The following is a 21,464-nucleotide window of genomic DNA, read 5'->3' as shown; positions in this document are numbered from 1 at the left end:
GATGTTGGAGAAGGTTGGTAAGATACAACATTCTCTGAGTGTGTATATGAATTATCCAAATAAAGGACTACTGATCTAACATACCACATTAATGTCAGAATTCCAACACAGTTACTCAGTGCGATTGTGTGGCAAGAACAGAAATAGTGAAATTAGGAAAGAGGTTGGGTTCAGAGAAAACATCTTGAGTTTAGTGAAATAGGCCACACCTTCAAGGGCTGGTCGAGTTTTGAAGACCCAATTTGAGAAGTTTTGGACTCATGATTGCTTTTACTTTAGTCTTACTCAACTACTGCCTTATGTTATTGATTCCTGGCTTAGAATGTGGCTGAAGAAATGGAACACTGCTGATCTGTCCACTGCTAATTCAAGTTATATAACCTCAAATGAACATGCATCATTACTTGATCATATAATTATTATTTTTCACCACCTTCTCAGCATACCACCTGAAACACTTCTAAATGCTTTTGACCCAAGTTAAGTCTTTAAGCTTTCTGAGTCAATATACAACATATTGTATAAGAGAATTTTTACTCTTTTGAGACAATGAAGATATTGCCTTCTTTTTTCATCTTTCCAGTTTTCACGCTACTCTTTTATGTGATATATCTTTCCGTATTTTTTCTCCATCCCTCCTTGCACTGGCTAAACTATCCTCCTTAATCCTTGAAGTCCTCCAGGGTCTTTAGTCTCTCAGATTGGTGGGTACCTCATCTCCCGCATTCCACTTTTAAAAAGCCAATTTATGAAGGTAAGATTAACGTATAAAAAGCTGTATGTATTTAATGTGTATAGCTCACTGAGTTTGGGATGAGTGTACACCTATGAAACCATCACCATCTTCAAGGCCATAGATATATCTTTCAATGCCCAAAGTTTCCTCCTGTATTATTATTACTATTTTTTTGGTGATGAGAACACAGCTTAAGCTCTACCCTCTTAACAAATTTTAAGTATACAATAAAGTATTGATAACTATGAGCGTTATGCTGTGTAGTAGATCTCTAGAATTTATTTATCTCACATAACAAAAACTATGTACTCTTTTTAAAAAAATTTTTTTAACCTTTTTATTGGAGTATAATTGCTTTACAATGGTGTGTTAGTTTCTGCTTTATAACAAAGTGCATCAGTTTTACATATACATATGTTCCCATATCTCTTCCCTCTTGCGTCTCCCTCCCACCCTCCCTATCCCGCCCCTCTAGGTGGTCACAAAGCACTGAGCTGATCTCCCTGTGCCATGCAGCTGCTTCCCACTAGCTATCTATTTTACATTTGGTAGTGTATATATATACACTACCACTCTCTCGCTTTGTCCGAGCTTACCCTTCCCCCTCCCTGTGTCCTCAAGTCCGTTCTTCAGTAGGTCTGCATCTTTATTCCCGTCTTGCCCCTAGGTTCTTCATGACCTTTTTTTTTAAGATTCCATATGTATGTGTTAGCATACGGTATTTGTTTTTCTCTTTCTGACTTACTTCACTCTGTATGACAGACTCTAGGTCTATCCACTACAGATAACTCAATTTCATTTCTTTTTATGGCTGAGTAATATTCTATTGTATATATGTGCCACATCTTCTTTATCCATTCATCTGTCGATGGACACTTAGGTTGCTTCCATGTCCTGGCTATTGTAAATAGAGCTGCAATGAACATTTTGGTACATGACTCTTTCTGAATTATGGTTTTCTCAGGGTATATGCCTAGTAGTGGGATTGCTGGGTTGTATGGTAGAAAACTTTATACTCTTTGACCATCACTTCCTATTTGCTTCTTCCTACAGTCCCTGGCAACCACACTTCTACTGTCTGCTTCTATGAATCTGTTTTAGATTCCACATATAAATGAGATCGTGCAGTATTTGTCTTTCTTTTTAGCTTATTTCACCTGGCATAATGTCTTCCAGATCCATCCATATTGTTGCAAATGGCAGGATTTCCATTTTTTTTAAAGGCTGAATAATATTCCATTGTATATAAATACCACATTTTCTTTGTCCATTCATCCGTCAGTGGACATTTACGTTGCTTCCATATCTTGGCCATTGTGAATAATACTGCAGTGAACTTGGGGGTGAAGATATCTCTTTAAGATACTGGACCTCATCCTCCCCCCACCCCTTTTAAGGTACTCTGGCTTCACCAAGAGTCTCTGATCAACAGAGAGAAGACAATGATTGTGTAACTTCTAAACCTTTATTGAACTCATGATACTTAACAGCATCATGGGAACTGAGCATATCGTATCTCAGTTCTTACACGTTTACATTTTCCCAAGATTTAAAAAGCTTAGGGCTTCTCTGGTGATGCAGTGGTTGAGAGTCCACCTGCCAGTGCAGGGGATATGGGTTCGTGTCCCGGTCCGGGAAGATCCCACATGCCGCGGGGCGGCTGGGCCCGTGAGCCATGGCTACTTAGCCTGTGCGTCCGGAGCCTGTGCTCTGCAACGGGAGAAGCCACAACAGTGAGAGGCCTGCATACTGAAAAAAAAAAAATAAATAAAAATAAATAAAAATAAATAAAAACTTAGCATTTGTTTTGATATTATAAAATATTTTCCAGTATCCTTCTAATTTAGTACTTTCTACCACTAAAATATTCAACATAATCATCAGTGCAGAAATGTGTGGGAACAGAGGTAAGGTGAGGGGATATATAGGAGAGGTTTTCAATAATTTCCTTCATTGGTTCTTTCTCCATTCTATTGCCTCTTTATGAGCTTTTGAAATCTTGAAGTCTGGTACTACTAATTTATACTAAGAAAGTTCTGGGTACATCCAAACTCTCTTTTGGCATCAGGCCACGTAAATCTACACAACAAATAAGGTAACAGCAAAGAATGTTTCTCATGCTATGTCAATGCTCATCTGACTTGACACAAATATATATAAATACGTATTTATATATAACAGCCATATTGCTTTGCCTGCAGAAAAAAACAGGAATCTAATACTTAGCTGAAATAGGTTGCACTTCAGATATACTCCTCTCCTGGACTCTTTTTACCTGGGTACCTAACATAATTGAGCCCAATTCTGTTTGAAAATTCCCCCTTTTAAAGCTAAAGTGAAAATAAACAAAAAGGACCTAGTCAAACTTATAAGGTTTTGCAAAGCAACAGAAACCATAAACAAAACAAAAAGACAACCTACAGACTGGGAAAAAATGTTTGCAAATGATGAGACCGACAAGGGCTTAATTTCCAAAATATATAAATAGCTCATATAGCTCAATATCAAAAAACCAGGGGCTTCCCTGGTGGCGCAGTGGTTGAGAGTCCGCCTGCTGATGCAGGGGACACGGGTTCGTGCCCCGGTCCAGGAAGATCCCACATGCCGCAGAGTGGCTGGGCCCGTGAGCCATGGCCGCTGAGCCTGCACATCCGGAGCCTGTGCTCCGCAACGGGAGAGGCCACAACAGTGAGAGGCCTGCGTACCGCAAAAACAAAACAAAACAAAACAAAACAACCCAATCAAAAAATGGGCAGAAGATCTAAATAGACATTTCTCCAAGAAGACGTACAGACGGCCAACAGGCACATGAAAAGATGCTCAACATCACTAATTATTAGAGAAATGCAAATCAAAAGTACAATGAGGTACCACCTCACAGGGGTTGGAATGGCCAACATCAAAAAGTCTACAAATAATAAATGCTGGAGAGGGTGTGGAGAAAAGGGAACCCTCCTACATTTTTGGTGGGAATATAAATTGGTGCAGCCACTATGGAGAACAGTATGGAGGTTCCTTAAAAAACTAAAAATAGAATTACCGTATGATCCAGCAATACTGCTCCTGGGCATATATCCAGAGAAAACTATAATTTGAAAAGATACATGCACCCCAGTTTTCACTGAAGCACTATTTAGAATAGCCAAGACATGGAAGCAACCTAAACGTCCATCGACAGAGGAATGGATAAAGAAGATGTGGTATATACATACAATGGAATACTACTCAGCCATAAAAAAGAATGAAATAATGCCATTTACAGCAACGTGGATGGACCTAGAGATTATTGTACTAAGTGAAATAAGTCAGATAGAGAAAGACAAATACCATATGATATCACTTATATGTGGAATCTAAAATATGACACAAATGAAATTATCTGTGAAACAGAAACAGACAGACACAGAGAACAGACTTGTGGTTGCCAAGGGGGAGGTGGAGAAGGGTTCGACTGGGAGTTTAGGGTTAGCAGATGCAAACTATTACATATATATGTATAACTGAATCACTGTGCTGTACACCTGAAACTAACACAGCATCGTAAATCAACTATACTTCAGTAAAGTAAATTTTAAAACAAACAAACAAATAAAAAGCTAAAGTGAAGTAAGCATGTCCAGCTCTTTTATATCCACTTTAATTTGATGCTTCTTTCCCTATTGGCAGGTATGATATTTCTCTCCTTTCTTTTATAGCCAGGCATCTCAAATTAAGGTCTATCTGCAATTTCCAGTTCTTTACCACAAATTCCCCTTCACTTCCAGCTGTCTAGAATTCACAAATGCTAGTGTGTTGAAACAAACCTTTTCAAAGTAGATAGTTCCATTTCTAATGACCCAGTTCAGTGGTTTTCTTCTTTTTTTCCCCCAATTCTCAGAGAAAAGATCATTAGCTCTGATGTGAAGGGGGTTGTGTACCTTTCTTTGACAGGAGGGATGCCAATACAAATCGGATAGAAGGGCTTTCAAGACCTAGAAGGAATGAATGTACACTATGTCCTAGAAATAGGACAGTTTCATGTGCTTATCTTTAATATTTTTCCAATGTTTATTCCATAAAGAGTTTGATAGAGCAGTTATCGACTCCAACAAGTCTAGGTGACTATTAAGTAATTTTCTGTATAAGAATCTCTGTACTAGAAATGGAACAGAACTTTTCTAAGAGCTTAGTGAAATTCCTGTTTATCAAGTTCCATCATTTAAAGGTTAGTTCCCAGCTAAGAAACCTCTAATTATTCAATCTGGCAACGCTGAGGCTACAACTAGTGTCAGTGCCGGGTGACAAGTCTTAAGAGAGAGAGGCAGATTTTTGACCTACATAACTAATGAGTAAAAAAAGCACTGCAAATTCTGGAGTTCTCCTGGTTTAGAATCCCTGGAATCTACTTAAGTGCTGACGATTCTTTTCCTTTCAGATAACAGTTTTTTTCTGACGCTAAGTTGTCGTTACAATTTTAGAGAAGTCACAGCTCCTTATCTGCTCGAGAACACGTCTCTCACTATATCTCCTTTGGCTGTCACTTTGAATTGTAAAAATGTGAACTTTGGGGGATGTGTGGTTTTTCTTGGGGATTAAATCTGCATCTAGCTCCCATGACGGCATCAAACTTAAAAATGCTTGCTTTCCTCTGTTGAAGTAGTAGCCTTTAGAGAGTAAAGGTTTCTTTTCACTTTTCTTGTCTGAGATTGGGTGATGACCTCCTTTTCTCCCCAGACCATCAAGCCTTCTGACATTGCTACTGTCCGCACGCTGGGCCGCCCCCCACATCTCATCATGAGGATCATGGATTGCGTGCTGCTGCTGTTTCAGAGGAAAGTCAATGCAGTGAAAATTGACCTGGAAAAAGGCTGTACAATTCCTTCCTGGCAGGAATCTTTAAAACTGATGACTACAGGAAACTTTTTACAGAATTTACAGGTTGGTGGTTCAATAATGATGGGCTAGGAGGGGACTCAGGCTTCATTAGAGTGTCTGGGTCCTTTACTAGAAGACGTTTCTGAAGAGAATCTACTCTGTGGACATATTTTTAACTTACTAATTTTTTTCATCTTTATTGGGGTATAATTGATAAATAACACTTTCATATAATTAAGGTGTATGACTTGATGTTTTGATATATGTTAATACATTGTGAAATGATTTCACCAAAATCCACCCACTAAATCCAATAAATAGCCAATTAAATATCCATCACGTCACATAATTACCATTTTTTCCTTTTTTTTTTCCGTTTTTTTGTGGTGAGAGCATCTAAGATCTACCCTCCTAGCAGATTTCAGTATACAGTATTGTAAACGGTATTCACATTGCTGTACAGGAGGTCCCCAGGACCTTCTCTTCTTGCCTAAGTGACCCTTGACCAGCATCTTCCCCTTTCTTCCTCCCCCCAGCTCCTGCTACCACCATTCTACTCTCTGCTTCGACGAGTTTGACTATTATAAGTGACACCACGAAGGCTTTGTCTCTCTCTGGCTTATAGCACTTGGCATAATGGTCCATCCATGTTGTCACAAATGGCAGAATTTCCTTCTGTCTTAAGCCTGAATAATATTCTACATACATATTTTCAACTTATATTTACGTATTTTTTCGGAGTAGAATTTCTCTTTCAAATATAAGACATTGTAAGTATTAGAGCTTTTCCTGGCAGATTTTAGGCATATTAAAACATCATCAGCAACATATTTCAGTTAAAAAAATCATTTTAAGGAACCCAAATATATGTGCATGTATTATTTGCATATGAGTACATATATATTTTTATTTCACAAGTCTCAATTGTAATTTTTTGAGTATTAATTTGCATCTTTTAAATTTTATTATGAGGTAACATTTATATATGATAAAATGCACAAATTTAAAGTGTGTATTGTAAATCAACTACACTCCAATATAAAATAAAAATTTAATTAGAGTATAGCTTAATGAATATTTACATATGTCTATCCCTATTAATGAACACTGAAATCAAGATTTGTATGTCCAGACCCCAGCAATCTCTTTTGTGTCCCAGCACAGTCAGTAATCTCCCCTAAGATAAACATTATTCTGACCTTTATCCCGATAATTAGTTTCACCTGTTTTGAAATTTACATGTATGAAATCATATCATATGAACTCTTTTGTTTTGACCTCTTTCATTCAACATGTCTGTGAGATTCTTTCTTATTGTTGCACAGGACAGTATTTCATTCTCTTTTCATTGTTACACAGCTTTCCAGTAGATGAATATGCAATAGTGTGTGACAAATGTTTAACAGCTGGTTCTCTGGTGAGAAAAAAGAAAAAGCTCTGATTTGTAGTGTTTGCCAATTTTCATAGTGTAAATATCCCCACAATGGCTGATTTCAAGCTACCAAAGTAATGTTGCTGAATGTAGAGTTGGGAAGAGGTACATGGTAGCATGCTGTGATAAGATAGTCCCACTGGGTAGATACAATAAATGTAAATGACCTAAAATATGTAGATAGTAAAATGTAGCAAAATAATTAGAAGGTGATGACTTTTGACTATACGTTATTTTTGTTCAAAATAACATTGAATTGTAAGTTTTTATAATTTAATTTTAAGTAATGGCTGTATTTAGCAAGTCTGTAAAATGTCTGAAAAGTTAGTAATTGTTTCTCATAAGTTTATATCTACCAGCACCAGTGTGAAATGCTGTAATGTGCTTTAATTTGTTTGTCCTTGTATTGTTGATGGATTTACATACCCACAAGCAGTATATAAGTTGCTCCATGTCTTAACCATTTTCTACTTTTAGCTGTTCTGATGGGTTTGTTGTGTTGTCTTATTATTGTGGGTTAGTTTGCATTTCTCTGATGACAAGTGATGCTGAAAATCTTTTCATCAGTTTACGAGCCCCTTGGGAACTCGTTGGTTAAGTGCCTGTACATTTAAATGTACAGATCTCCTGTACATTTAAATTTTTTATTATTTTGTAGAATTTATTTATAAAATATGGGTAATTTGTCATTTATATGTTTGCAAATATCTTCTCCTACTTTCTGCCTTAGTTGTTCATTCCATTAATTGTGTCTTTTGATAAGGAGATATTCTTAAGTTTGGTATAGTCCAATTTATCAATATTTTCCTTACAGTGCTTTCTGTGTTCTGCTGAGGAAATCTTTGCCCATCTCTAAGGCAGAATAAATGCTTCTGTGTTTTCTTCTGGCAGTTATATTGTTTTATCTTTAATATTTAGATCTTGAGACAACTAACTGGGAATACCCATCCCCCATCCATAACCCAAGCAGTAACTTCAGCACCATCTTTCATTCAGTTTTTAACTTACCACTGCCCAAGTGCCTGCTATGGCCAGAGCATCTTGTGAGGTGCCTTACAGCAGCTATAACACCAAGTAGCTTCTGAAACCAGTGGGCCATACAGACTCGTTTCAGATAATTAAAATACAAGCCTCTGTGACGTAAGGGCCACCGTGAAGGAGTAACATTCTACTTGAGTGGATAGGAGGTAGTGATTAATCAGACTGAGCGTGTGCAATGGCAGTGGTCCTTGGGCGGGGGGAGCTTAAAAATTGTCCACTGAAACATGTGCAATGGAATTGCACTTGCCTTATATACCTGGTGCAAAGCCACTGCTCTTGGCAGCTACCTTGCTATTTGCCTTTTGTCACCACCATCCTTCTATTGTTCCCAGATATTCTTCTGGCTTCACTGTTTTTCAAGTTTCGTAAAAGAAACTTGCATTTAAAGAGATCTGAATGAAAGTGTGTTTTGCTCCGTGTTATGTATGTTCTGTGAAGGCTTATTTCTCTGAATTATTTAGGTGCTCAATTTCTTTCTACTTGGAAAATATTTAGTCATCCTTGGTTAGATGATCAAACACCACTTTTCAAAGATCCAGTTTCATTGTTTGGCCAGTCTTCTCTCTTAATACAGCAAGGCACTCATAATCCATTTATGCTACTATTTTAAAATTTTATCCCTCCAGAAAAGAACAGTTCTCTCATAATCTTGATAGTTCTGTGATTAAAAGTTAATTCACCACTCTGAAGGCCTAATGTCCAAATTATTGTCTTCACATTTCAGGTGAGTTTAATAGAACCTCCCTCTGAATGTATTAAGCATTTGGTTGCTGCTAAATGCTAAATATTTATGTCTAAATATATATGCTTTACATTTTTATATACAGTGCTAAATATATGTACCATTTCATATGCCTAAATATATATGATTTTTGCCTAATAACCTGAAATATCAACAAAATATGATATTATTCATCCATTCTTGGTTTTAACAGTTTTTTCACTGCTTCCGTGACATTGTGAGCATAATGTGATTATGACTTCATGGAAAAAGGTATTTTGACTTTATTTTACTCCATTCTTCCATAGCAATTCCCCAAAGACACAATCAATGAAGAAGTGATAGAATTTTTGAATCCTTACTTTGAGATGGCAGCCTACAACATCGAAACTGCTAAACGTGTATGTGGCAATGTAGCGGGGCTTTGTTCCTGGACCAAGGCCATGGCTTCCTTCTTTTCTATAAACAGAGAGGTGTTGCCCCTGAAGGTAAGCCTCCTCGGTGGAACTGTAGCATGTGTGCTGGCGGTGGGGGGGTGTCTCTGGGTCAACTGGGCTTGTCTTTCATGCAACACAGAAGCCTCAGGTTTTATTGTACTCAAGTCCACAGGGAGAGCTAGCGATAGACAGGCCGAGCATAGGATGTTTCTTTCTTCTCTGTAATCCACCTCCAATCGGTATTGTCTGAGCCTTAAGCATGGACTCTCTACAAGGGACTAAGTCCATTGTGGGCTGCTGGACACTTTTTTCCCCACAATGTCGACTTGAAAAAAAGAAACACAGGAAACTCTAGCATAGGATCCACCAACAATGTCCAAGATCTCCTGCCATGGACTCCTGTGAATGAGGCAGCGTGGATACAGTCACTGGTGTCTGGTCTTGGCTGCAGGGACAACATAGTATTTATTCCCTCTCCCTCTTTTGTCCCTCAGGAAAGAAACTGAATATCATCCTTTATTTAAAATGATTTGAGAACATACCAGTGTTTCCCTTTGAGTAACTGCATTTCTCAGCTTCATTTGTCCACATCCCCCCAGCATTCAGTGACACTCAGTCTTTAGCAGATGGAGAGGCAAGTACCTGTCTTGAAAATGACATACTGATGCCTCAGAACTCAGACGTTATGGCTTTGTTGATTATTTTGCTTTTTGTAAGTCTGATCTTGCTCAACCATCAACTAAAATCCACGTACACTTATAAACTCCCCAAGGAACTTAATAGTCACGCTAAAAATAATCACGAATGAAAAGAACATAGGGATACAGTTGCAAGTCTATTTTATTTTCTCATTGTTCCCATATCAGGGCCATTTATTCAGTGGTGGAGGCCCTTGGGGTCCCAGGGCAACTTAAAAGAGAAGGGATTTGTTTGGCTCAGAGATTTTTAGAGCAAATAGTGGATGTCATGCTGTTGGGCATTGTGGATTTGGGGACCACTGAAGACTCCAACATAGCTCACAGTCAGACATTCTGATATTGACTGAATTATAACAACCATATCCAGTGAAAAGTACAGGGCATCCTTTGCAAATTTCTCCAGTGGGTAAGCATACGTAAGTGTCTTTAAGGGAATTACAGTTGAATTCACAATGGGGAGTTTTTATTTTGTTGTAGTTACTTTAAATAGAATGAGCTGAAACCAGTACAAAATACTGGGTGCTCTGAACAAGGCTCACATAAGAACGATGACATCTCCTCCCTTACATTCTGTACATTTTAGGCTCCACCCAGTCCCAGGACAACATAGGTCCTACAGAAGGAAGTGAAGGGAACACAGTCAGGAGGTGGGGGGCCTTTTACTTGTGCCTGAAACCTATGCCTCTCTTCTGAGAAGCCTGTCCTGGGCGCTCCCCCTATGTCCTTAGGAGCATCCAGCATCCGGGAGTTTTCAGTTTGTCAGGTCTCTCCTATTTGCCATTGTCAGAAAAATTAATGTAGTTTTGTAGATGCTACACATTCACTGCTTAGAGGGAAGTAGAAGACAAAGAAAGGGCAGGTTATCATTGGCAGCTCTGCTCAATATATTAAGAAATACAGACCAAGGGCTCTAACTTCACTTATTCCTGGAGGGGCTTCACTTGCGAACTCCTGCTTCCCAAGTAAAGAGAGATTGAGGACACTCCTTAAACTCCTGTGGGAACCTCTTCACCACTAATTAGTGAAGGAGACAGTGAGGGACTCTTCTTTCATCTTCCAATTCCCATAGATGGGCCAAGTGACTTCTAGTAGTGAGTAAACTTAAACAAATCTAATTATAAGAGTAGCAATTTAGATTCTATTCAATCTCATTCATATGAGATTTCGCCTTGGACACTCTGTGAAAACCAGTAAATGTTAGTTTACATAAACAAAACATAACAACAGTAGAGTCTTAAATATTGAACACGGATATTAAAAATAATACTATCTATTGTATTATTTATCAAACTCTTGTTATATGCCAGGTCCCAGACTTGGGTTTTTACATATGTTATTTTATGTACTACACACACACACACAGAAACACACACACACACACACACTCACAAATCCTAGGAGGTAGTTTTTCAATATCTTAATGGAGAAACTGAGGCTTAAAGAGTTTAAGTGATCTTTTTTTTTTTTTTTTTTTTTTTTTTTTTTTTGCGTTACACGGGCCTCTCACTGTTGTGGCCTCTCCCGTTGCGGAGCACAGGCTCCGGACGCGCACGGGTTCAGCGGCCATGGCTCACGGGCCCAGCCGCTCCGTGGCACGTGGGATCCTCCCGGACCGGGGCACGAACCCGCGTCCCCTGCATCGGCAGGCGGACTCTCAACCACTGCGCCTCCAGGGAAGCCCTTGCCTATCTTTTATTTGTATTTTTTAGCTTATTTTTGAATTTTGAGAGTTCATATATTCTGGACAAAAGACCTTATAAGATATATGCTTTGTAAACTCAGCCTACATATATATATATATTTTTTGGCGGTACGCAGGCCTCTCACTGTCGCGGCCTCTCCCGTTGCGGAGCACAGGCTCCGGACGCGCAGGCTCAGCGGCCACGGCTCACGGGCCCAGCCGCTCCGCGGCATGTGGGATCTTCCCGGACCGGGGCATGAACCCGTGTCCCCCTCATCCGCAGGCGGACTCTCAACCACTGCGCCACCAGGGAAGCCCTCCAATATTGCTTTTGATTGTGTGTTTTGAGTCTTTTTTAGTAGCTTCCTAAAAGCAAATATTATTATTTGGTCACAGCTCAAGTATCTGTTCTTTTCTGGATGGCAAGCAATATATGCAAATGACAGGAATGCCATCAAGTCCATCCCCACCCATAAAGCCTAGATCTTTATATTCAGTGGTTAATCATGTTTCATCCTCTGTCTTGTTTTAACATCCTCACTAACAGCGATGAGCCCTGCTAGGCAGATGGTTCTAAAGTTTCAGATTTTTTTTTCTACAACTCAATATTAAACTGTTCTGTGATTTGCCTATATACATTTAATATCACAATGTGTTGATTTAGAGATTGGCAAACTATGGTCCACAGGCCAAATCTAACCCACCCCCTGTATTTGTATGGCTCACGACATTTTAAATTAAGTACCTGAACAATAGTCTTGATTTTGCCTCTTGGCCCCAAAAGCCTAAAATATTTACTATCTGGCACTTTATGGAAAAGATTTGCTGACTCTCTTCTAATGAATTATAATTTTCTGCTTACAAACATGTCAAGTTCACATTAAGCTTTGGTCCTGACCGTGCAACCTGAGAGGAGTCTAGGGGCGGATCCAGGAACAGGTGCAACACGTGGCTGCTGAGCTCTCAGGCTCCGACATGCTGGACGTTCGGTTTGCCGCCCACCCCTTCACCCTGTGTGTGTCCCGTGCAGGCCAACCTGGTGGTGCAGGAGAATCGCTACGTGTTGGCCATGCGGGATCTGCAGAAGGCCCAGGCTGAGCTGGACGACAGGCAAGCCGAGCTGGATGTGGTGCAGGCCGAGTACGAACAGGCCGTGACCGAAAAGCAGGTCACTGTCTTCTCGCCGTAGGGGTTTGGGGCGGGTGGTGACGTCACAGGCCCTCCTGGCTGTGCTCAGCCCTCCATTCCTCTCCTGCTTTCTCTCTCCAAGGGTTTGGTTTGCAGCAGGGATTCATTTCATTGATATACAATACAATACACATATATATACATGCGTACACAGCACATACCCCCTCGCTGAGCGCTGGAGTTTGTTTCTAACGGACCCCGAGGACCTTTGGTGAGAGGTCAGGATATTCAGCCAAAACAGAAGTTACTGCTGGAACACGGATGTTCTGAGTTTCCTTATTAACGGTGTGGATAACAGCATCCCGTGCAGCATTTTTAACATATTTTTCAAATCACGTCCTCCCACTTTATCTCATTTAATATTTGAAAGACTCTTTCAAGGTAGGCAGGGTAGATATTTTTATTTTACTCTCATTTTTTTTTTTTTTTTTTCTGCTTTAACAGATGTTTTGACTTTATTAGACTACAGTGGGCCCTTAGCATCAATATATATATATATATATATATATTTTTTTTTTTTTTTTTTTTTTTTTTTTTTTCTGCGGTACGTGGGCCTCTCACTGTCGTGGCCTCTCCCGTTGCGGAGCACAGGCTCCGGACGCGCAGGCTCAGCGGCCATGGCTCACGGGCCCAGCCGCTCCGCGGCACGTGGGATCTTCCCGGACCGGGGCACGAACCCGTGTCCCCTGCATCGGCAGGCGGATTCTGCGCCACCAGGGAAGCCCTATTTTACTCTCATTTTAAAGAAAGGAACTTAGGCCCAGAGAGGACAAGAAGAGGACTCCCGGTCATGGGCATTGGTCATAGGGCTGAATTAGACCTTGATCTTCTGATGTCTACTCGGGTCTTTCTGCTGGACCACGTGCCTACCACGTGGCTGTGTCCCAGTGACAATGACCACCTACAGCCTTCTCAACCTATGCACGTTTGTAGCTTTAGCACGTTTCAGAATCAAGGCTTGTATATTTCCTCTCCACGGGGCAGCAAGCTCTTTGGTTGATTTATACTCATTCCGGCTCCACTGGGGCCTCCTTCGTTCTGGTAATAGAGGCAGATTTAACATAAACCTAATGTAGCTTAAGTTTTATGGCCCCTCACTTGCACGGGCCCCATGAATGCTGGAGTTACTGGGAGTTGTAGAGAGTTCTGTGGGGAGGGGAAACCAGATTATGATTGACAAGCATTTGCGTGTAAGCATTCAGATAAAATACCTAGAGATCCCAGAGGAAAGGTACCTGAATTTCTCAATTATCAGGACTTTGTAGTGATTTCTTTCCCCAGTTCTCATTACATGTTCACGTTGGTATTTTGTATTTGTAAAAATTCTTTAATGATTTTTTTAAAGTGGCCCCCAGCTTAGATAAGCATCTGGCCTCACAAAAGCTGTATCTGCCTCTGAGAAAACCTGTGCTTGTTAAATAAGAGCTAGATTCTCTCAGTTCTTTTCCTTGATGATTATATGGAACCCACCTTTGCCTCTTCTCAGCCCTCACTCAGCTGGATTGAGATTCCTGCTCTGTTAGTCTGTTCCCATATAGGGGTCCCAATGAGGGAATTTAGATAAACGTTTCAGTTTCACTATATGCAAGATGTATGGTATTTCCTCTTAAAGATAAGTCTCCTGAAAACAAAATAAGAGCTTTTCAGAAATTTTAGAGAAGTAATTACATAGCACCTATTTGGGTTTGTTATCTATGTTCTATGAAATTTACTACCATAATATGAAGAGAAAATTAACTTTGCAATTTGAGCGTCTACTTTAGAAACTGTGAGGAAGACACGTTAATTTCTACCATTTAGACACTCACTTATATCAGGAAGCATTACTACAAACTGTAAAAATATTTTTACGGCCTCATTTTATTATGGTTCAGTTTTAACCATTTTGCATTCGTTTGCTCAATAAGCTTTTTTTGTTTTTGAATATCTACTGTTTGTTAGGTAAGCAATTATAAGGACCACCTAAGAATGGCTACTATAAAGGTGTGGCTCTAACTTTAAAACTTGAATCTCAACAAATGTCAAATGTTTTTCATTAAGAAAACAAAATCTGGGGCTTCCCTGGTGGCGCAGTGGTTGAGAGTCCACCTTCCAATGCAGGGGACACGGGTTTGTGCCCCGGTCCGGGAAGATCCCACGTGCCACGGAGAGGCTGGGCCCGTGAGCCATGGCCGCTGAGCCTGCGCGTCCGGAGCCTGTGCTCCACAACGGGAGAGGACACGACAGTGAGAGGCCCGCGTACCGGAAAAAAAAAAAAAAAAAAAAAATCTGGCTGTGTGCCCACCTGCCCCCAGCATGAACTTGACCTTTAGTCATTGTGTCATTCCTTCTCCCTCCATGGGGCTCCGTGAGAGTCCAGGGGGTTATAGACTACAGGGGCCAGGGCAGGGCTCTCAAGTCTGCAGTTCATGGTCATGGTCATGACTGGTAACCTCACAACCAGGTCTGTGCAGTCCCTGGAGGAGTGTGTGTCCTGCAGCTCTGTGCACAGGGCAGTCAGTGCCTTTGCAGAGGGTCCACTTCCACAGGGCCTCTGGGCAGCTAGTCAGACTCTGGGGCAGTAGGAGAGGGAGGCCGGGGACACTACCCACGGAACGCAAGGAGTTCCGCACACTCCCCTAGCCAGGCTTGGGGGGAAAATCTGCTTTTCCCTCCTGTGCGCTCATTTGCTCCTCTCCCATCCCCCATTTCTCAATCCCCCAAAGGAGCCTGGCTTTCCAGAAAGCAACAGCCAGGAGGGGAGGGGTTGGCCATTTTTTATTTGGCCACATGGCAGTGGGGATGGGGAACTTAGGGAGGAGAACTTAATATTAAAAACATCTGTCATGTGAAAAGTTTGTTTTAAAGGTAGGCAGAAATAAATGATGTCGTATTATACTTCCAGCTGACATCTTTCTTCTTGGGGAGAAACAAACAAACAAATACGGATGGCGTTGATGTGCGGGTACACCTCTCAGCTGGGATTTGGGGTTTTCTGCATTAACTCTAGCGGGAAGGAAAACAGCAGACTAGAACAAACTGGAACAAATATCTTGCTTCTGAAAAACGCTGTATTGTGTTATTATTACAATAGCAATTCATGTTCCTTATAGAAAATACACATAGGTAACCCTGGAGATGAAGCCTAAAAATATTTTACTCTTTATCACTTCATATCTGCACATATGCCTGATTTACATATATTTAAAATCCATGTAAAATTGTAGCAGGTAATTCAGTACATACTGCTGTATAAATTGAATTTTTAACTAATGACTGTTTTTCTTTAACTTAATGATTATTTTTCTTAATGATTATATTTTTAACGGCTTCAGAGCATTCTTGTTCACAATATACCATAATCTATGTAAAGCATCCTCTATTGTTAGACATTTAGCATATATATGCCATATGTACATTATATAAATATATATAAATATCATACATGAACTTCCAGTGACTGGTCACGTAGCTAAATCTTTAGCCATATCCATTATTGTACCGTAAGTATACATTTTTACAAGTAGAATTAGCAGCTGTCTTTTCAACATAGAGAAATGGAACCACTTCTTTTTTTTTTTTTTTTTTTTTTTTTTTTTTTTTTTTTTTTTGCGGTACGCGGGCCTCTCACTGCTACGGCCTCTCCCGTTGCAGAGCACAGGCCCTGGACGCGCAGGCCCAGCGGCCATGGCTCACGGGCTTAGCCGCTCCGCGGCATGCGGGATCCTCCCGGACCGGGGCACGAACCCGTGACCCCTGCATCGGCAGGCGGATTCTCAACCACTGGGCCACCAGGGAAGCCCGGAACCACTTCTTTTTAAGAACAAAACCCTCAGTGGCAAAATAGTGTGTGGAAGTCGGGTTAAAGGTCTTTTACTGACACAGGAGCCGCAGGGAGGGACCTACTAAGTCAGTGTGGCTGGAATCTGTGAATGAGCTTCAGGACTCCACACCCTGAAGATAATCTAAAGTTTCACCTAAAGTAAAAGGAGATGTAGAGTTAGGCAAAGCAATAATGATGCTAGAACTTTAACGTGAGAAATATTCCTCATTTTTAAGTAGGGATACGTATGTCTTTACATTTTGTTGTGCTATGTGATATTGGCATGTATGCTGATATTTTATTTCTAGTTCTTTGATACGAAAATCATAAATGATGCAAATCTCCATTATTTCTCAGTTTGTTAACATCTGGGGAGGGTTTGCCCATTGGCTGAGGGTCCCTCCTGAGGAATCCATCTATGTTCCATAGATAGGGCTTAAGACACAGGCGGGGCCGAGACAGACCCACAGAAATGGAATCTTATGCTTCCTGTGGAATAAGTGGCTCACATATCTCAGAAAGGAAGATAACATATGATGTTTTTAAATTATGTTTTTGAGCTCCAGGCTCTATTTATCTGAACGAAGGTTTTCTGATTCTGTCTGCTTTTAGACCTTGCTTGAAGACGCAGAGAGGTGCAGACATAAAATGCAGACCGCTTCCGCGCTGATCGGCGGACTGGCGGGAGAAAAAGAAAGGTGGACAGAGCAAAGCAAGGAGTTTGCTGCACAAACTAAGAGACTTGTAGGTATGTAATTCCTTTATTAATGAGATTACGTGTTGACTATGATAGGGAGTGAGCAAACTTAAGCTTTAATCAGAATACACACCAGGGCCCTATTGCTTCAAATTCCTCTGCGTGATGTGTGCGTGTGTCCAGCTATTTCAAAAGGATGAATATTGGTCTGGCATTTAGGCAAGCCTTATTAGATTTAAATCTCTTATTATCAGGTCATTTTTGAATTCTCCTACGAGTGGATGGCCATATCCATCAAGGTCACTTCGAATGGAGGCTCTGTCTTCTGAGGTTTTGGTGTGTCTCTTAAACTCAGAAATCATCCTCTCATATCCAACAAGAGTCGACATAATCCGGTGCTTGACTGCTAGCAGCTATTACTTGGTGGGGACCATGTAGACTCTTTAATAATGAACGAAGCTACTGCTATTCACAAGACACAGCAACTTGTGGTTACAGTGTGGTTTCTGAAATTTGGTTTGAAAGAATGGTTGTCTTTTTTTTTTTTTTTTCATTTCTAACATTCTGCAGAATTACAGGGCTGATCGCAGAGTATTTCAGTGCTGTTTTGTTTTCCGTTTTAGGGGATGTGTTGTTGGCTACAGCTTTTCTATCTTACTCTGGTCCGTTTAACCAAGAATTTCGCAATCTGCTGTTAAATGACTGGCAGAAAGAAATGAGAGCCCGGGAAATTCCATTTGGAGACAGTCTGAATCTCAATGAGGTGTTGATTGATGCTTCTACCATTAGTGAATGGAACCTCCAAGGCCTGCCAAATGATGACCTGTCCATTCAGAATGGAATTATTGTCACAAAGGCATCTCGCTACCCTTTGTTAATTGATCCACAGTCTCAAGGGAAGATCTGGATTAAAAATAAAGAAAACCAAAATGACCTCCTGGTAATCTGGGTTTGAGTCTATTTATGCTACTAATCAATTTTAGTGCACCAGATCAACAAGTATCTGAGAATAAAGAAATATTTCATATTTAGAAATAATTATATTATTAATATTTAGATATTAGTATTTAGAAATGATTTCTCAAAATTGCATTCTTTGCATTCTTGTTGATCTCTTCAATGCCGTCTTTCAAAGGTTTCAGGCTCCCTTCTGTTAGGGCCTAGGGCCCTCATTCATAAACAGAGCAGGGTGGAGCTATATCACACTAAGTGTACAGCACTTTATAAAGACACTTCATAATTATTCCATGATTATTTGTCACAAATGTGGTGGTGGTGAGGAAAAGTCAGCATTGCCATACAACCTTTACTTGCTTCTCAGTAAAAGGGAATGATGCAGTCAAATGCTCTGGAGCTTCCTTAAAAAACTAAAAATACAGCTACCATATGATCCTGCAATCCCACTCCTGCAATATCTGGAGAAAACCATAATTCAAAAAGATACATGCACTCCAGTGTTCATTGCAGCACTATTTACAATTGCTCAGACATGGAAGCAACCTAAATGTCCATCAACAGAGGAATGGATAAAGAAGATGTATATTTATACAGTGGAATATTACTCAGCCATAAAAAAGAATGAAATAATGTTATTTGCAGCAAAATGGCTGGACCTAGAGATTATCATATGAAGTGAAGTAAGCCAGACAGAGAAAGACAAGTATCATAGGATATCACTTATATGTGGAATGTAAAAAAAAAAAATGATACAAATGAACTTATACACAAAACAGAAACAGGCCCACAGACATAGAAAACAAACTTATGGTTACCAAAGGGGAAAAGTGGGGGGAAGGGATAAATTAGAAGTTTAGGATTGACATAAACCCACTATTATATATAAAATAGATAACCAACAAGGACCTACTGTAGAGCACAGGGAACTATACTCAACATTTTGTAATAACCTATAATAGAAAAGAATCTGAAAAAAATTATGTATAACTGAATCACTTTGCTGTACACCTGAAACTAACACAACATTGTAAGTCAACTATACTTCAATTTAAAAAAATAAATAAGGAAAAAGAAAAATAAATAAATAAATAAATAAGGGATTGATGGTTTGCTAAGGTGAAGAATGGAAACAGTTTAGAGCAGCATTTTGATCTTGTTTCTAGATCACATCTCTAAATCACAAGTACTTCAGAAACCACCTAGAGGACAGTCTTTCTCTTGGAAGGCCCTTGCTTATCGAAAATGTTGCGGAGGAACTAGATCCAGCCCTGGATAATGTTTTGGAGAGAAATTTCATTAAGACCGGGTCTACCTTTAAGGTAGGTTAAACCTATAGATGACAATGTGCAGAATAATTACCATGAGGCCAGGTAAATGTGACATAGGTGACAGTTTCTCAATAGGAGGCAATTCAGATTTGAGGCATTTGCTTTTCTCTTCTACACTTCCTGAGTTGGGACCAAGAGCAGTCTTTTTAGGAATATCTACTTCACTTGTATAATAAAGTCTGACTCCATTGTGATGTTTGACTTTGGCCAGTTTTCAAGCCCTGTCGTGACCCTCTCCCCTTCCATCCCCAATGTGGACAAGCTGGTAGGAAAATGTGGGTCCACTCTCCTTTGGCACTGGTGGGAAGTTCAGATCATGCAGCTCTCTGCTCGTGACCACGTCTGGGAAACTGCATCCCAGCGCCATTGGGTAACCACCATAAAACCCTGAAACAGCCTCCCCTCCCTACTCTCTCAAGTGAGGTTTTTCTGGGCCTGTTTGGGAGCCTACCCTAATATTTCCACAAAGTCTCATGTGAATAATAAACATTTTCATACCTTTTGGTTACATGAGTGACATCATCAGTCTTGACTTCTGAACCAAATTTTTCTTTTCTTTTCTTTTTTTTTTTTTGCGGTACGCGGGCCTCTCACTGCTGTGGCCTCTCCCGCTGTGGAGCACAGGCTCCGGACGCGCAGGCTCAGCGGCCACGGCTCACGGGCCCAGCCGCTCCGCGGCACGTGGGATCTTCCCGGCCCGGGGCTCGAACCCTCGTCCCCTGCGTCGGCAGGCGGACTCTCAGCCGCTGCGCCACCAGGGGAGCCCCTGAACCAAATTTTGGGTGGGGAATCCATCTCACTTCTGCAGTATGATCACAACAATTTTGGTGACAAATTCTATATATATTGTATGGGGTGTATTGAATTAACTTCCTTCCTTCCTCCCTTCCTTCCCTCCCTCCCTTCCTTCCTCTCTTATTTCCATCCTTCTTGCCTTTCATCCTAGTGGCTTAAAGCCCTGTGAATGCCTAATGACCATTTCTTTTTTAGTATACAGATGATCTCCAGGTACATAGCTGTGAAAAGCAATACTGGATCCTATACAAAAAGCACACAGTAAGGTGTATCTCTGTTTTACTACTTTTAACTTTTGTTTTTATAAAAAAGGTCAAGGTCGGTGACAAAGAGATAGAAGTGATGGATGGCTTCAGACTCTACATTACCACCAAGCTGCCCAATCCAGCCTACACCCCGGAAATAAGTGCGCGGACCTCCATCATCGACTTCACTGTCACCATGAAAGGTCTAGAAGATCAGTTACTGGGGAGAGTCATTCTCACAGAGAAGCAGGTGAGTGAAGTATGGCCCTCCCGCTTTCTGCATCATGTTGCGATTGTTTCATTGACAAAAATGATATGATGAAAATTGTAATAGGATTGAGTCCCCTCCTTTAATTCCTATGTTTTCTTCCATTATTAATTTCCAAGCGTCTTAAATAACTGCTAACCAATTATCTACCCAATGTGTTGCATCTGCATCACATAAATCATATAGATCATCAATTGATTTTATATAGGGGATTGATGTAACTATGAGACTATCAGTCTCAATGTCAGCATCATTGTTCTGGATTTATATTACTTTATTTTTCTGAAGTTTGTTCTGTTATTAATTCTAGTCACCTGTTGATTTTTAGCTTTCTAGTCCACATCTGTTTTTTTCTTTCATTCGATTCTTTATTATGCTTTTGGAATGTAAAATTAAAACGTTTTACTCAGATAACATGACACTGCCAATTCTTATTTGTTATCCAAGAGAGCTCTGTGTATGTTGTGAGAAGATAGAAGTTGGTGACACTAGGTTGCACTGTGTACCTTCTGAGGGCTTCCGGATTCATTATGCTCTAAGCATAACTCCATATCTCTTTTCTCTCAATGAAAAATGGCCAATAA

At 40.3% G+C, this 21,464-nt stretch overlaps 1 protein-coding gene across 1 annotated transcript in view; it reads left to right on the top strand.

Annotated features, from left to right (window-relative positions):
- DNAH5 (dynein axonemal heavy chain 5) overlaps positions 1-21,464 on the top strand; it is a 262,494-nt gene that overhangs the window by 198,445 nt on the left and 42,585 nt on the right. Inside the window, exons 59-65 of the mRNA XM_059062876.2 lie at positions 5,450-5,653; positions 9,093-9,272; positions 12,631-12,768; positions 17,203-17,338; positions 17,911-18,227; positions 19,408-19,563; positions 20,680-20,862. Coding sequence (XP_058918859.1) covers positions 5,450-5,653; positions 9,093-9,272; positions 12,631-12,768; positions 17,203-17,338; positions 17,911-18,227; positions 19,408-19,563; positions 20,680-20,862 — 1,314 coding nt within the window. The remainder of the gene's footprint in view (positions 1-5,449; positions 5,654-9,092; positions 9,273-12,630; positions 12,769-17,202; positions 17,339-17,910; positions 18,228-19,407; positions 19,564-20,679; positions 20,863-21,464) is intronic.

The sequence above is a fragment of the Kogia breviceps genome, chromosome 4 (genome assembly GCF_026419965.1).
Source record: "Kogia breviceps isolate mKogBre1 chromosome 4, mKogBre1 haplotype 1, whole genome shotgun sequence".
Classification (NCBI taxonomy): domain Eukaryota; kingdom Metazoa; phylum Chordata; class Mammalia; order Artiodactyla; family Physeteridae; genus Kogia; species Kogia breviceps.
This window is presented reverse-complemented; position numbering and strand designations above follow the sequence as displayed.